Source organism: Lissotriton vulgaris, chromosome 4_1 (genome assembly GCF_964263255.1).
Source record: "Lissotriton vulgaris chromosome 4_1, aLisVul1.2, whole genome shotgun sequence".
Taxonomy (NCBI): domain Eukaryota; kingdom Metazoa; phylum Chordata; class Amphibia; order Caudata; family Salamandridae; genus Lissotriton; species Lissotriton vulgaris.
Genome location: NC_141691.1, coordinates 1,094,573,009 through 1,094,590,797, shown reverse-complemented (window position 1 = coordinate 1,094,590,797; position 17,789 = coordinate 1,094,573,009). Strand labels below are relative to the sequence as shown.

General features: G+C 42.1%; 1 protein-coding gene across 4 annotated transcripts in view; it reads right to left on the bottom strand.

Moving 5' to 3' along the window:
* Positions 1-17,789, bottom strand: part of SLC9A3 (solute carrier family 9 member A3) — a 1,201,500-nt gene that overhangs the window by 197,977 nt on the left and 985,734 nt on the right. For all 4 annotated transcript variants that reach the window (XM_086965314.1, XM_086965316.1, XM_086965315.1 and 1 more), the window contains 2 exons: positions 8,542-8,718; positions 4,383-4,464 (listed from right to left, as the gene is read on the bottom strand). In XM_086965314.1, coding sequence (XP_086821440.1) covers positions 4,383-4,464; positions 8,542-8,718 — 259 coding nt within the window. The remainder of the gene's footprint in view (positions 1-4,382; positions 4,465-8,541; positions 8,719-17,789) is intronic.

Here is a 17,789-nt window from a genome sequence, read left to right as displayed (position 1 = left end):
GACAGCTTGGGCAGTTGTCCAGATCCAGCAGAAAAAGTGAAAAATGTGGGTATGATCCTTGATACCAAACTCTCATTTGACGCCCAAGCTAGCAAACTGGCATCCTCAGTCTGGTTTATTCTGAAGATGGCTAAAAAATTACTACCTTATATACCAGATGACACTCGAAAGACGGTAGTGACGGCATTAGCATTATCTAGATTAGATTATGGGAATGCTTTATATGCCGGGGCGAGAGTACAGACTTTATCTAAGCTACAACGCCTACAAAATGCAGCTGCAAGGTTGGTACTTGCTATTCCCAAATATGAGCCAATTGCACATAAATTAAAAATCTTACACTGGCTTCCAATTGCAAAAAGAGTGCAATTTAAATCACTGTGTTTGGCATACAAGGCTGTTCAGGGATCAGGCTCAAAGTTCTTGAGAACCAATCTGAAATTGTATGAACCTTCCAGATTGCTCAGATCGAGCCAATTGAAACTAATTAGAGTCCCGAAAATCAGACGGGCCAATTGGGGTGGAAGGAGCTTTTTTGTACATATAGCACGGGCTTGGAACCTGTTGCCACTCACTATAAAAAATAGCCCATCTCTAGGCTCATTTAGAAAAGCAGTGAAAACTTGGCTTTTTACTGTGGTCTGTTAGGTGGCCTGTTTCAGAGAGGACGGCTGTCTGTTATAAGCGCCAAGACGCCTTCGGGCATTTGCGCGCTTTATAAGTTGATAAATCAAATCAAATCAAATCAAATCAAGCTCCCTGCTTTAGGGCTCTATAGGCCTTCCTTAGAGGAGATATTGTTAAGGGAAGTATGGGCTTTGCTTTTTGTTTAAATGGCAATGTCAAACTGGCAGTATTCCCACTGCTTTTCCAGTCTGTAGTGGCAGACTGGGAGCCATTTTGTATCTTGTCGCTCACAGGGTAGAACAAGCTGTGCTGCAGCTCTGGTTTGACAGTCTGTCTTACATGCCCTGGGTATTCTAGGTACCATATACTAGGGACTAAGTCGGTTCTTGCTAATTAAGGACAGTCAATTTGATATATACTTTGTAATAGGTTAGAATACTGGCACTGAGGTCTGATTAGCAGTCCTCAGTACACTGTCAGAGTTGGTAAACCAGCAGCATCAGTCGACAAATGTGGCGCTGCACATGAAAAAGAAGCATTTCCTTACAAAGACCTTGTTCGAGATTTGGGCTTCTTTTTAAGGAGGATTGTGCCTGCATAGGGCCCAATTCACAAAGTCAATCTCAGACAAAAGTCTAACCTTACAGGAGGGCCGGAATCAGCGCCCCCGGGCCGTACTCTCCGCACTCAGGCGATACTCTCTGGCTCGGCCATATTCTCTAGCTTGGGCCATACTCTCCATCTCAGGCCGTCTTCTCCAGCTCGGGCGGGATGAAGTGTAATCAATGGGCCAGAATGCGATTTTTACAAAAGGGAACACTAGGAAAGTGTGATAAATGGTTAGGAGGAGGTAATGAAAATCAGTTTGGGCAGGGAAAAGGGTGTGGCCAGACACTACATCATATCGCGGAAAAATTAATGTCTCTACTAGGCCGCCCTTTCTGTCAGTGACAGTGTTTCAGCGAAAGAGCTCTTGAAGCTAAAAAAACAAATACAAATCTGACCGACAAACATTGGAGGCTGTATGTGAATAAATTCATTTTTAGAGAGGAAGAAAGGAGTAAGACTGGTAGCAGGAGGACAATGAACAGTAGGAGGAGAAGGGCCAGGTTTTGGACCACAAGGAGGGCCAGAATAACCAGAGCCAATATGATAACAAGGGCCACGAAAGTCAGGATCAGGAGGATCCTAAATCAGGGTGCCATGGACTACATGAACATCTGTAAGCCACAACATGGGAACTAGAAAGACCAGTGCCACAGGGATAAGGAAGACCAGAACCAGGAGACCATTACATGACAGAGGAGACCAGGGTGAGAGACATAAACAAGGTGGAATAAACAGACCACATATTCATGACAGTGCTGTCCCTTTTCTTTCTGCTGTACCAGCTCATATTCCCGGGACCTGCTGTGGCAGCTATCGCGCTTCCAAGTAGGGGTGTGTTCACTGGGCATCCTGTCATGCTTAACCGTCACACCTGGATGTTCCTTTGTGCTCCTGTGACAGTGCGGTGCCATCTATCAGCACCTCCTGCCAGCTTCTTGAATGCAGCGGGCACCCATCTCGTGGACAATGCTGGTCGCCTCCTCTCATGGCCGGTCCTTCCCTGCAGAGCGGGTCACTACTGCGGCTGCAGGGGTGTCAGCAACATGGGCGCTGCAAAGGCCTCACCTGGGGATGCCAGTGCCTACACTGGGCTGCCTTCTTCTTGCCTTGTTTCGGCCATTTACAAGCTGGCAGTAGGTGCAAGGGTAACTCATGTACTCCATCCACACTTCCCCCCCACGACACCAATGATACAGCCAGCACACAATATGGCCAGGCGCCGCTCTTTTCTATTGTCAGGGTTAGGGCACTAGGCCCCTATGAAGTTGCATTAATGACACAGACACATGGTTAAAGTATCTGGAAGTGTCCCGGGGACATGGACCCGACCCCTTTTATTAGCAGGGTCCTCTGACCAGTAACACAAGTGATAGATTGGTGTGGGGTGAGTGTGGAAGCCAGTCCTGAAGGAGAGGCTAGTGGATACACTGTATTTTACAAAGACTAGAACCTGACCAACTGTTCACTACAAAAGCTCCTGAATCCTGATAGGCCAGACCCATCCTCAAAAACAGTCAGAAACCTTTATTCGATTCCAAATGAATCATAAAAGTTCACAAGGAAGACATACAATCATAAAATAAGACAATATTTACAAAAAAGCATAAATGATATCTTATGCAGGCAATATAACACCCAATTACGTACTTTACATTGAATATCGTTTCCTTATTATAAAAACTATTTTTATAAAACTAAGCACAGAACTACAAATGGAAACATTTGCTAGGGAATGTAAATAAATAAAACCCTCTCTATGGGAGCGGAAACAATTTTCGTTTAAAATTAGTTTAAGAAAACGCGCCCTGGGGTCTTTATATAATGTGCAAAATAACATAAGGTGCATACAGCTAGATGCATCAAGCGAAATACCGCTCGCAAAGGGGCAGATTCTCAGAATCTGCCCCTCTGCAACCGGTATTTATGCATTTGAGATGCATCATCCCAAATGCATAAATCGCTATTTGCGATTGCATTTAAGGAATCTCAAATTGAGATTCCTTAAATGCAATGATTGAATGTAAAATAGCTAGCGATTTCGCAGAAATGGGTCGCTATTTACCGTGAAATCAAACTTCATGGTAAATAGCGAAAACTGTGAAAAATGCACTAAAGTGCATCTTTCAAAGTTGTATGTTAAACACACACATGTCCTTGGGACATGTGTGTGCGCAATACCAGTGTCCAGGTCAATTTAAGGGGTGCAACAGGGTGTCCTTTGGACACCCGTCACCCTTGAGATTGCATTCTCAAATAGCGATTAGCTAATTGCTAATTGCAAATTGAGAATTCCTCCCCATTTATTCCAATGGGCCTCCTCGCCCATAGGAATCAATGAGATATCATTCCTTATTTACGAATCGCACCCTGCGAGTCGCAGATAAGGAAAATTTAGGAATTGCTAATATTTTAGCAAATCCTACATGCATCTGATTTTGCGAGTCCCTAAATGCGAATCCTTAAACTTCGCAATTAAGGACTCGCAAAATCGAACGTTGATGAATCTAGCAGATAGTATTTTGTTTGGCTGTGCTGTTACAAGGACAGGGGGGTAGCCTCTCACACCACCACACCTGTTTTGGAAAGCCACAAGAAAGTGCAATGTGCCTAAACGGAATCTAGTCATTAAAAAACGTGCATTTCCCTGTAAGCTAAAAGACCAATACAATTGTTGCTGTTTTAAAAAAGGGGGGACCAGTCTGTCTTTGGGCCTAGAAGATATACTCAGCTCAGATCCAAAAACTTATTTTATGGACATTTTCATGTTTGGCGGTATACACTCAGTCTGATCATAAAAATCTTCTAACCCTATTTTATAAAAAGTTTGTTTAACATAGCGTAACCAGGGTACAGCCATTGCATTGTCTAGATTCACTGAACCACCAGAAAAGGCATATTTTTGTGAAGATGCTGTGTTCTTACAGCATAAACCAATGGATCGCTCACGCAGAATCATTATCTCTGCATGAGCGAACAATTGCCAAAAATGACAGAAAATGCACCCAGGTATAAATGAGGCTGTGATACCCTCGGGTCCAATTCAAAATACTACTCTTCAAATTCTTAAAAACATATATTTTCAGTTTGAAGACATTGTAGTAACAGTGTTGGTGAGTAAATCAATCGATTTAAACTGTTGCATTTACCTTTTGAACTAACTTTATAGTCATCCATTGAATTGTTGTACGGTATGTTTCCATTTGGTATAATGTTCATGGAACTGTTTCTCTGTAAAAGTCAAATAACATTTGAGAACGTTATGTCCTTATATGTACATGTGCACATGCAAAGAAAATGTTGCACAACTATGGAACCTCCTGTCATCCCTACATTTTTAGATACTACCAATTTATTAATGGAGTGCATCACAAAATGCCCAGTAGGAGTCAGGGGGGCGTCACAGTGGTGGGGGTAACGGAAGGACCTGCTTAACCAATATTAATTGGGCAGGTCTTGATTTTTGATCTCCTATGATTGGCTACAAAACAGGGTTTCCAACTGCAAACTGTGTTCATATATCTGGCCCCAAATTCGTTATGTACGTGCTGCTAGCTGCTCTAATCTCTATTGGTGTGGAATGTAAGCTGTTAGTAATTAACAATTCTCGTAAAATTACAAAATGAGCTTGAAACATTCCCAGATTAAACTGTAAGTAATATACATGTCCTATTAAAAAATGATGTCATTCTCTCTAATTCATCAATCATGGTTTCTATTGTTTGTAAACTATTAACAAAAACACAAGGGATACTGGGGGTCTACTGTGGGCTCAATATTGTATGCCAATTCCAAAATGGTGCATGTATGGACAGGTGTCTGGAAAAAGATGAAATAGAGTGTGAGAACAAGACAGAAATACTCCCATCAGCCCACCACTTGGCAGAAACTCTTCATCTGGGATTTTTTGTACAAGAACTGGTATCTGCTGGGTTTCTCACCTGTTGATATTGTGAGGTGCCCTAGAAACAGATTCTCCAGTGACAGAAAAGATGTATATACAACATGGCTAGATGGAAAGAAAGTGTAAAAGAAAGTCAAAAAGTGAGTTAAAATTACTAATGTGATGCCAAGGCAACATAATTTATTAAGGGGGTCATCACAGAGGTAATATTAAAAAGCAACAGTATATGGATAGTATTAAACAAATATTACTATCAATCAGGTGGATCTGGTCGACATGTTTCAGCCTGTACAGGCTTTCTTCAGGACCTATGATTTAAAATACTAATCACTTGTCAAGAAAACCACAAACTGTGTGGATGCCTACCGTATACCACGTGGTAGGTCAGTGAATTCTCACCTGTATGGAAAAAATAAAAACAACAGACACGAGACATACATGCAAAAAATGTGAAAAACAGCAATGTATACGATAGACATCACATATATTGGCCTTTAATCTCATTTGGAACAAATACTTGATTTGTTAGGACTCACCCAAAGAAATTTTGGGGGAAGGCCTCACCTCGCCTGGCACTCGCTCAGGTAAATGGAGGCTTCGCTCTGAGGAGATAGAAAAGGTAGCAAAATATCCATTTCCAAAATATAATTTTTTAAATAACAGATCAATGATTTATTAATCCATGTTAGTTATGAATCTCCTTCAAACTACCTACTTTAAGCATAAAACAGTGGACATAGGATGTGGTCCATGGACCAAGCAAAACTGATAGATGACATTTGTCTAGCGTTCTCTAAAAAGAAGAGAAAGCACCAGATGCAACATCTGATAGTAGAGCAAAAAGGTGGAGCAAGAAAAAGAACTGCCCAACCTAAAAATACTGAGCAAGAAGTACCAGCCCGTAAAAGCAGGTTAGAGCAGTGCTCCAGAGGAACAGACCATCCCTCCAATGGGATGCTGCAAAGGGCTAGCTTGCTTCTTAACCGAGCGCCATTTCACCCACCTGTCCGTCGGTACCTCGGGCTTCCACTGAGCCGAGGGGAAGGTACCGAGGCAGGTGGAGACTGCTTTTATATAGCTCAGTGGCAGACCACATTGGAAACCGTCAACCATGGCTAGTGATTGGCTAGAAAAGGAATACCTAGTTTGAGAGTGTTAAATAAGTGAGTGTGGACCAGGGAGGAAGCTATCTAAAAATTCCTCTGATTGGGCAGAGACTATTCCACAACCGCCAAAGTTCACAAGTATTTCTCAACGCGTCGCATGTATAATGCAGAGCCGGACAAAAATTCCAGCTATTTCTGTTAGTCAAACTGTTAAATTCAGGGAACTAAGCTTGAATCAGGAAAACACGGAACACCGTGTCTCGTAGATATCAAGTCCAAACAGTTTGAGCAAAATTCTGTGTGCGCTGTACCTATTGGTTGATACAGCCAGAGAGGAGATCTCCTCTATGGCTGTATCAACCAATAGGTACAGCGCACACAGAATTTTGCTCAAACTGTTTGGACTTGATATCTACGAGACACGGTGTTCCGTGTTTTCCTGATTCAAGCTTAGTCTTAGCTTAGAACTTTGGCGATTGTGGAATAGTCTCTGCCCAATCAAAGGAATTTTTAGATAGCTTCCTCACTGGTCCACACTCACTTATTTAACACTCTTAAACTAGGTATTCATTTTCTAGCCAATCACTAGCCATGGTTGACGGTTTCCAATGTGGTCAGCCACTGAGCTATATAAGCGCAGTCTCAACCTGCCTCGGTACCTTCCCCTCGGCTCAGTGGAAGCCCGAGGTACCGACGGACAGGTGGGTGAAATGGCGCTCGGTTAAGAAGCTACCTAGCCCTTTGCAGCATCCCATTGGAGGGATGGTCTGTTCCTCTGGAGCACTGCTCTAACCTGCTTTTACGGGCTGGTACTTCTTGCTCAGTATTTTTAGGTTGGGCAGTTCTTTTTCTTGCTCCACCTTTTTGCTCTACTATCAGATGTTGCATCTGGTGCTTTCACTTCTTTTTAGAGAACGCTAGACAAATGTCATCTATCAGTTTTGCTTGGTCCATGGACCACATCCTATGTCCACTGTTTTATGTTTAAAGTAGGTAGTTTGAGGGAGATTCATAACTAACATGGATTATTAAATCATTGATCTGTTATTTAAAAAATAATATTTTGGAAATGGATATTTCGCTACCTTTTCTATCTCCTCAGAGCGGGGCCTCCATTTACCTGAGCGAGTGCCAGGCGAGGTGAGGCCTTCCCCCAAAATTTCTTTGGGTGAGTCCTAACAAATCAAGTATTTGTTCCAAATGAGATTAAAGGCCAATATATGTGATGTCTATTGTATACATTGCTGTTTTTCACATTTTTTGCATGTATGTCTCGTGTCTGTTGTTTTTATTTTTTCCATACAGGTGAGAATTCACTGACCTACCACGTGGTATACGGTAGGCAACTACACAGTTTGTGGTTTTCTTGACAAGTGATTAGTAACTTGTCCAGTATTTGTTGCAGTAGTATTTTATATCATAGGTCCTGAAGAAAGCCTTTACAGGCTGAAACATGTCGATCAGATCCACCTGATTGATAGTAATATTGTTTAATACTATCCATATACTGTTGCTTTTTAATATTACCTCTGTGATGACCCCCTTAATAAAGTATGTTGCCTTGGCATCACATTAGTAATTTTAACTCACTTTTTGACTTTCTTTTACACTTTCTTTCACTGCAACTTCTCCCATCTAGCCATGTCGTATATACATCTTTTCTGTCACTGGAGGATCTGTTTCTAGGGCACCTCACAATATCAACAGGTGAGAAACCCAGCAGATACCAGTTCTTGTACAAAAAATCCCAGATTACGAGTTTCTGCCAAGTGGTGGGCTGATGGGAGTATTTCTGTCTTGTTCTCACACTCTATTTCTTCTTTTTCCAGACACCTGTCCATACATGCACCATTTTGGAATTGGCATACAATATTGAGCCCACAGTAGACCTCCAGTATCCCTTGTGTTTTTGTTAATAGTTAGATTGGGGGATAGGATACTCTGTAGGTCTTTAATTTTGCTTCCCCTATAGACCCCCTCACACAGTTGTTTCTTTTTTGTTTTTTCTATTGTTTGTACACAAAGTGCACGTTCTTATGTAATATCGTTTTGCTGTAAAAAAACAACACTAATACTGTTCAGTGAGATAAGCTGTAGAAACACGTATTACATTTATTGACAAATGGTTTACAAAGTATGCAATGATGCTAGGGATTGCTTAGAGAGTATTCACAAACAATGTGTTCTTCCTATTAGCCGCTCCTTGTGCCATCAGATGTACTGTACTGATAGCTATATGCGTTGCATAGGAATTTTTGCATCTATACTTTAGCACAACAGCTGGCAGTTTCCTCTTACCCTTTTTTGCCCTCGTTCTCTTTTATAGTTATTGTTAATCTTTTTTGAGTGATTTATTCCAAGTTTTGTAGTTTTGAAAGACTCCAAACGTTTTTTCATTGTTCTTCGGAATATCTCTTTATTTTGTTTATCTTCTTCACAATGGTTCAGTTCATGACGACTGTAAATATGTTTTTGCTTTAAGAGAAAGAAAACAATGCTTAAGAGCTGTCAAACAAACTATTTTATTTGTAAGCATCCATCATACTTTCTGAAACCCTTCCCATATCAGTGTCTTAAATAACATTTAAACTCAAAGATTTAAGAGCAGGTGTCTCCATCCAGTTGATCAATTTCAAGCTACCAGTAGCTAGCTGACACCTTCAGAGTAGTTCACAGCCTTGAGTTAATTTTGAAAGAAGCACAGGGTCATATTTTCCTTTTAAAGTTAAGGGAGGCTTGTGCTCCTTTTACATTATTATCACCAGGCTGCTGATTGCAGGGCCTGATAATGAGCAGTGCTGGTGTCAGATTTATGACCCAGGCTGGGGTACAGAGGTGAACAATTGCACTGAGGTATACTTAAATCTTAAATAAATATCCTTGTCAACTCAATATTAGACCATGAGAACAAAATGTTTCTGAATACTTTTAAGTGGGAGAACATTCAAATGAAAAGTTACCTTAATGATTAAGATAACTGTTTTTATTTCTCCTTTTTCAAAGTGTTGATTTACAGCAGGGCTTTAGCTCCCAGTGGTCAAAGACACTATGTCAAATTTATAACTTAAAAAAGTACAGTCATTTTCTTTTTTATATGGCAAAAATATAAATATAAAGTTAAAGACTTTACTATAAAGATTTTCCCCAATAACAAAGTATGGCCTTTACACATAGCAGGGATCTTGCTCATAGTGGCTGGTAAACATGACGTCATACTTATCACCGATAAATACAGCCATTATTTTGAATGGGAGAAATGTAAAGTGAAGAAACATTTTCTATATCATGAATATTTTTGCAGAACATTTGCCTGCACTTTAAATGTGTCCCATTTAAAAAAAATAGATGTATGTTTGTGTTACATATGTAATTGTGGCACATATGGCAAAAGGTATGTCCTGTGCCACTAGTATATGTAACACAGGCTCTCAGTCACACATACACATATGTAGTCAAGTCAAGTCAAGTCAAAAGATTTGTATAGCGCTCTACATACCCAGAGGGTCTCAAGGCGCTTGTAGAAGGGTGGGGAGTTACTTGTCGAATATCCACGTTTTGAGTTGCTTTCTGAATGCTAGGTGGTTCTGAGTAAGGCGAAGGTGAGTGGGAAGTGAGTTCCAAGTTTTAGCCGCTAGGTAGGAGAAGGATCTACCTCCCATGGTGGTTTTGTTGATGCGAGGTACATTAGCAAGGGCTTGGTTGGAGGATCGTAGCTGGCGGGAGGGGGTGTAGAAGGATAGTCGTGTGTTGAGGCATTCGGGTCCGATTTCGTAGAGTGCTTTGTGTGCGTGGGTTAAGAGCCGGAAAGTGATCCTCTTATTGACGGGGAGCCAGTGGAGGTTTTTCAGGTGATCAGAGATGTGTTCTTTACGCGGGATGTCTAGTATGAGCCTGGCTGAGGCGTTCTGGATGCGTTGTAGTTTTTTCTGGAGTTTTGCGGTGGTGCCGGCGTAGAGGGTGTTTCCGTAGTCCAGTCGGCTCGTGACCAGAGCGTGGGTGACTGTTTTTCTAGTTTCGGTAGGGATCCAGCTAAATGTTTTTTTGAGCATGCGAAGAATGTTGAAGCAAGATGAAGAAACGGCGCTGACTTGTCTGTTCATCGAGAGTGAGGAATCCAGGATGACGCCCAGATTCCGTGCGTGGTCCGTCGGGATGGGTGCTTTTCCAAGGGCCTCTGGCCACCAAGAGTCGTCCCAGGTGGAGGGGGAGGTGCCTAAGATGAGGACTTCTGTTTTGTCTGAGTTCAGTTTTGTCATGTGCTTATCTAGGTTCCTGATCGATACTGTGACCTTATGCCCCTATTCGGCTATAAAGCCCCTTTTTCCCTATATTGGCATAACCGTTCAAGTACGATTTTCTGAAAAGTCATCTCTGGCCTCACACGAGCAGAGCCACAGAGCCACATTCCAGCATGACTCTCTGCTACTTCCTTTGCGACCAATTAGTGCAATGACAGAGCAGCAGTCACTATCTGATATTCCTAGATAACACTCCGAGTTCTTCAACAAGATAAAAACTTAGCAAACCTGGAAATCCCCGCTTGCTATGTTTTGATTAGTAATGGAACTCTAATGAGCAACTGATAACTATCACTTCCTAGTGACATCTTTAATTGACGTCTTATGTCCAGCAAACTTGCGTCAAACCCGGCACCTGTCAGGTATAAATATTACCAACGTTGCCTTAAGCAATGAGTGAACATGTTGCTGATGCCAGCTGCCTGCATGACCCTGTGTTGGTAAAAACTAGCACTCTGTCGCTGCAGCCTGCTATCCTGTGGTGGTGAAGCTACTGATTACCATTATCGCCGCTACAGCGCGACCTATGGTGCAGTACGCTTGAGGAGCCGTGCAGCCGTCCTCTGCGAAGACATCCAGCCCAGCTGCCCGCGGACGCTGTCACCCCTCCTTCCTCGACGCGCTGAGAGAAGCCGCTGCCTTTCTCGTGCAGAGAAATCCAGTCCCGGCGCTTCCGGTTTACCCTCGCGGGTGACTGGGATATCGAGAGAGACCCCTGAAGGAGATACCAATCCTCCATCATTCTATTCAGAGGTATGGTGTTGACTAAACCCTTAGACGAGAATTCTTGAAACAAACCTTGGCAAAACCAACTTAACTTAAGCTACTTACTTACTCCCCCTTTTCACGTGTTAGGCTTAGGTCAGGCACACTGGGGTAGGCTTAGTTAGAAGCACCAGTTGAGTATGTTAGCCTAATGTATATATGACTGTATATATGTTTTATTACTTTTAAACCATTGTATGGCTAAGAAACCATATCAATGCTTTTACAGTTCTATTTCGCTATTCTTATCTTACTGTACGTACTTTTTATAATAACAGTTATTGCAATTGTGGCAATACATTTCTCTTGTATGAGAAGAAAGACTGTTCAATAAATGTTAACCTTTATTGATACACGCCCGTCTCTCTATTCTCTACACACCGTGAAAGTAAACTGCACTAGACTGACTGAGTGAAATCTATGTCTATTGTTTCACACGACCCTAGAGATCGACTCTTGATCTGAGGAGCAAAGTTGTCATGTTGCACGGTTGTTGGAAAGCTGAATCCCTTCTTGTCTGTGCCAAGGAAGCTGATCACTTCCTATGCAGAGAAGAAAGTTTCCAGTGACCTCTGAGCTAGTTGGTAACACAACCCAATTAAGTTTAGCATAGTCAGTGGAGGCCTGGAATATAAGCAGTTCCACGTCGATACTACTGTTTATGTTATTCCAATGCGCAGGGCCTAGTGGGAAACTAGGAACTACACTACATGGCGCCCTAACGTTTGGTAAGGCGATAAACTAACGTAAGACTTGTAGAGTAACTCAGTCGTGCATATTTCACACCCTTTCTCCCGTAAATACTCCAATAGACGTCTGGAGTGGGTGAAAGGTTAAAATCCGCCCGACCTTAGTAGGAAGAGATTCCTATGTAAAGCTCTGGTTTATTCAACGTTGAAGGATACAGTGTTCCAAAATATTGTGCATCTAATCTTTGTCTCCTTGGAGACCTACTCTGCAAAAACTGCATTTATACAATGTCAGTAGAAAACAACGGCACCACTGGGGCCGCAGTAGATGCGACTCAGCAAGGTCCCGAATACACAGACCCGGATGCTATTATCATCCCGGTCCAGTTAAGAAGATCTATAACTTTAAAACTTATAGAAAACGGACTGCCACCTCAAGGTGGTACAGTAATTTTCGTGATAGAGGCTCACGAGTATCGGCAGACAGAGGTATTCTATTCATGGATAAACTTTCCAGCGGTAAACGCTATAACACAAGAGTTTCACTATTACAAAATAGAGGAACCTCCGGGAGAGTACGCTCCTTTCGAGGAGGTTGAAATCCCACTTAAATTTCAAGAGCACCTGCTCTGGTTTAATGGCGCCCTAAAACACAATGATCACATAACCAGGCTCGGTCCACTAGGTAGACCAGGAGCCACGTGGCCGGTTCTAGCCAGCTACACACCACATCCTGACATTATAAAAATGTCTAGAGAAGAGCTGTTAGTACAGCTAAACACATTAATAAAAATACATAGGCAATTAGTCCAATATGTAATACGGACTGCAACAGTCCAGCCAGCTGTTAATTCACACCAGCTGACCCCTCATCAGGGGAACACAAATAAAATTACACCACAGAACATACAGTCATGTCTTGGTAAAACACCCGTAAAACGGGAACAAATTCCTTTCTGGTTAGCCCAGAAAATCACTCAAATAGAGGCAGTATTTCCTGATACTACCCCTATTGAGAAACACAGAATCTTGACCATCTGCCTTCCTATGGGAATCGCACCACACGTGGAGGACTGCGACACTTGGGGTACAGTCTTTGCTTCCATTTACACAAAAACACACGGTGTTCCGTCTATGGCGGTAATACCAGACGTGCTAAAACAGATTCAAAATGAATTCGGTCCAGAGCCCGCTTTAAATCTAGGTATGAAATTACTGAAAGATTTCAAGCAGGTCACGGCTATATTATTAGCCAACGTAAAGGGAGAAGCAGCATCTGTGGCGATTCGCCAGAAGTTGAGGGAAACAGATATAAAAGATCCTGTTGAGCTTGCAAAAATCATAGAAAAATGCTATGAAGAATTAGGTAGAGACAGCTTGGGTGGGAAACCAGTTAAGCCCCAACTGCTCGAAAATCCAGAAAAATTATTTATTAAAAATAATTCAAACACTCCTAAAAAGAGCTGGGATGGAAATAAGCAATCCACTCCCAAGGAAAAAGTTTTCCAGTCCAGAGGAAGGTCTCCTCGACGGAGGGAAAGAACTCCGACTCGAGAACGCCAGTCTCCCCAACGGGAGCCCTCTGAGAAAAGATATAACCTTAGAAATAGGGATAATCTAAAAAAAACCTGATAGATATCAAAGTATTGATACACGTCCCTCTCGATCTTTTCCACAGAATTCGGAAAGAAGAGGACGGTCAGACCCAGGAGAGCACACCAAGTCCAAAGACAAGGAACCTGCTCAAAATAAGAAATCTCAATTTCAGAAAAAGAAGGTAGCCAGTATTAGAGTAATCAACCATGCCGAGAATACTGAGGACACAGTTGAAAAACGGGGAGTGGGCATTGACAATGTTGGACAGTGCAGCAGAAATCAGTATAGCGCGCAAGAACTTGATGAGTCATCTGGAGACAGTGGACACGAATGAATACATTCAGGTTGAAACTGCCGACGCCAGACTTAGCGAGCCCCATAAAATATACGAAATAACATTGCGTATAGAGGGTGATAAGACTAGGAAAATTAAGGGTCTATTTTGGGATAAGCTCTCAAAAGGCTATGATATTCTGTTAGCTGAAAAAGATTGGCCCCCGGAGTTTGTCAGGGAGTGCCCTCGTGGCGAAGAAGTGATTATGCCTGCCTTCTCGAATCACATACCGATTCACAAAAAATACACATATGCAAGGAAATGGGCAGTAGCCCAGGCACCTGCATTGTATAAAAATCATGTAGGATGGGATGAGGATTCACCGCCTCACAAAATCCAACTAAAAAGTGAACCAACTGCCCAACGGCAGTATCCCATTAAGCAAGAAGCTAAAAAACAGGTCAGGGAGATCTTAGATCAACTTGAGTACCAGGGGGTGATTGAAACATGCACCTCTCAAATGAACAATCCTTTGTTTCCTGTCTCCAAGCCAGACAATTCATATCGTCTAGTTTTGGACTACAGACACCTTAATACATGTTGCAAAACTTTTGCAGTACAAAACTCGCATAGTGCAGCCCTAATGAATAACATAGTTAGGAAAAAATATAAAACGACATTAGACATTTCAAATGGTTTCTTTTGTCAAAACATTGCACCAGAAAGCAGATACTTGACCGCTTTCTCCGCATTTGGGTCACAGAAAAAATTCTGTCGACTCCCACAGGGGTTCAAGAACAGCCCAGGACTATTCTCAGCTAGGGTAACAGAGTTACTACAAATCTATGATGATGAAGCATTATCTTACGTAGATGATATTTATCTCACAGACGATGACTTGGATACTCACTTGAAAAGGGTGAACACCATTATACTTGGGTTCGCAGCAGAGGGTTACAAATTCAACTTTAAAAAGTCCCGAATTGCCCATCTGACAGTACTATTCTTAGGGTACGAATTATCAAGTGAAGGGAAAAGCCTAGCGGACAACTTCTTAGAGAAGTGCGCTGTACTCCAAGCTCCAAAAACGCTGAAGAATTTACAATCAATACTAGGTTTTCTGAATTTCGGAAGAACTTACATTCTAAATTACGCAGAGAGGGTTAAACCTCTCTACGAACTAATAAAGCCTGATTTAAAACAAATCAATTGGACTCAAAAACACACAGAAATTTTGAGATCACTGCAAACAGACATGTTAGCAAAAACAAAATTAGATACACGTGACAACACACGTGATCTTGTAATCCGAGTCATCCCAGGAAGATGCGGATTCACATACCTAACCTCTAATGAGGGAGAAAAGGTACCAATAGCTTACAAATCACATTTGTACACAAGGGCTGAAATAAAATTCAGTTCAACGGAAAAAATTCTAACTGCGGTTCAGACTGCTGTAGCGAAAGAAAGGCCCCTAGCACAAGGTAAACGAATATTAATCGTAACTCCTATACCGGCTTTAGAAGCGGTAACTAAAGCTAGCATTCCTAATGCTAAAGCTTTGCATCCTAGATGGATTCAGTGGGTTAATTCTCTTGCTGCAACAGACGTAGTTTACGAATTTGATCCTAACTTAAAAACACAGGAATTTTTACAATATGAATACGAATGTCCTCTGCCAATTGAAATCCTGCCTCTCGAAGAATACGGAAGTATTATATATACTGACGGATCAGCACAACCCGCAGTTGGGGGTAAGCAAGCTTACAGTGCTGCGTGCGCGATTGTTAAAGGTCGCTGGCACAAAGGAAAATTTAGACCATTGGTCACTAAAACACAATCTCTAGGAGATTGCTCGGCTCAACGAGCTGAATTAGTAGCATTTAAGATGGCGCTAGAAAATACTGATCGCGAATTCCCCACACTAATAGTGTGCGATTCTTTTTATTGCGTACAATCTTATAATGAATACTTGCAGAATTGGGTGGAAAATGGTTTCAAAGATGCAAAAGGTGCCACAATAAAGCATAAATTGCTTTGGGAACAAGTAGCTCTTTTACACAAAGAACTACAAAAGACTCACGTGATTCACGCACAGAGTCTTCAACGTGATGGCGTTCACGTTGCAGGGAATTCATTGGCTAATACAGCCGCCACGGAAGCAACTAAACCGGCTTCCGTAGCCACAAAAAAGCGTACAGATAAGTATATAGACGGGGAAACTATGCTAGCAGTAAAAACGACCGTAAAAGGCGACTGTGCAGCACTACCCGTAAACTATCCACTCAATTATGCATACATAATCGATGCAAACTCCGTTCCTTTTGCTCGAATCCTTGGAGTGGGGGATAGAGTAATTCCAAACATGAACAGGAGAATATTTTTAATAGCAGACGCACACATGGGTTTGGGTCTAAGGCACAGAGATATCAAGGAATCACTGACTGAATTACAATCAGTATTCTGGTGGCCGGGAATGAGTGTAGAACACCAAATATATGCAAACAACTGTGAAAACTGTAATAGGGATCGCAGTAGCGAACCTTGCTACCGGCTACCAGTTAGAAAGAGCGTAACGCTGCCTACACCCCATCCTGCGTCCTATTAATAGTTAAGACAAAAAGCACTTAAAAAATGAGGCCACCAGCACTCGGCTGACGCCTAGAACTGTTATAAAAGATTAGCGAGTCCATATCGGCACATACGCAATTACCACGTTCCATTCTGACCAGGGTCCTGCCTTCAGCTCTCGAGCTTATAGGGAGGCCATGGCCAGCATGGGAATTGGGTTGCGGTATTCTTGTCCGTCGCATCCCGAAGGGAATAGTGTGGTAGAAAGAAAAAACCGTGACATAAAGCAATCTATAACAGCGAAGGTATTAGGTTCAGGCGCTGGGTGGGTCAAACATTTAATAAGTGTCCAGACTAGTCTTAACAACATGCCAAGAAATTCTCTAAAAGGTTTCAGCCCATACGAACTATTGTTCAGAATAAGAATGAACGTTCAGGACCTCGATAGTCAGATGTCAGTGGTACAAAAAGAAACAACGCAGTTTGAAGTAAAAGACCGTTTGGCTGTTTTACAGGAACTGAATGAAACAAGAAAATCATTAAGCAACATAAAGTTAAAGCAACAGCCAAGTACCACTGACGAGGCACCACCCGCAACAGCCCCAGCAAGGCCTGTCTGGATTCCAAAGATTGGGGATCTAGTCAGAGAAAAGATCGCGGTTAAGAAGGAATTTGGGCCTTCTTACAGAAAAGCAGTACCTGTCTTGGCAGTCACCGGAACAAATCAGTTGTGCTACCGCCCCTTGCTGGTAAAAAGGAGAACAGAGTCGTGTCCATCGATCTGGTAAAACCACAAGCATGTGGCCTATAATCAACAGTAGGCCCAGTGGACTCCCAAGAAACAACAGAATACCCAAACTTGCAACAATCCAAGAGGTTCAAACTGAAAGACTAATCACATTCGATCAGCCTGCAGTGCACAATGAAGGACTATGCAATAATGCCATGGAACTCGTGCCTCTTGAAACACAGATTGAAACAGTTCGTCAAGAAACAGCACCAGTCTACAATGATGTGGCATCAGAAAGTGCTACCGAGAGACAGATTGAAAGAACAATCCCATCAATTGACAGAACTGCCTCTGGTTATTTCATCAACTTCGACAACTTCTCTTAAGATTTAAATGACCCCGAAGTAATGCCAGAAACAAAAAAGTCTTTTAAAGAGAAAGCAACGGAACTCTTTCATCAACTGAAGGAAATCTACCTCATTTCCCCTTGGCTAGAGTTCTGGTTCGGTCTAGGTGTATTTTTCCTCCTGCTTTGGCTCATCATGGTACTGTGTTTGGGAAAATTCATTGAAGGAAAATATATTACAATGGACACAGCAAGTCAGAACATCAACCTAGTCCTG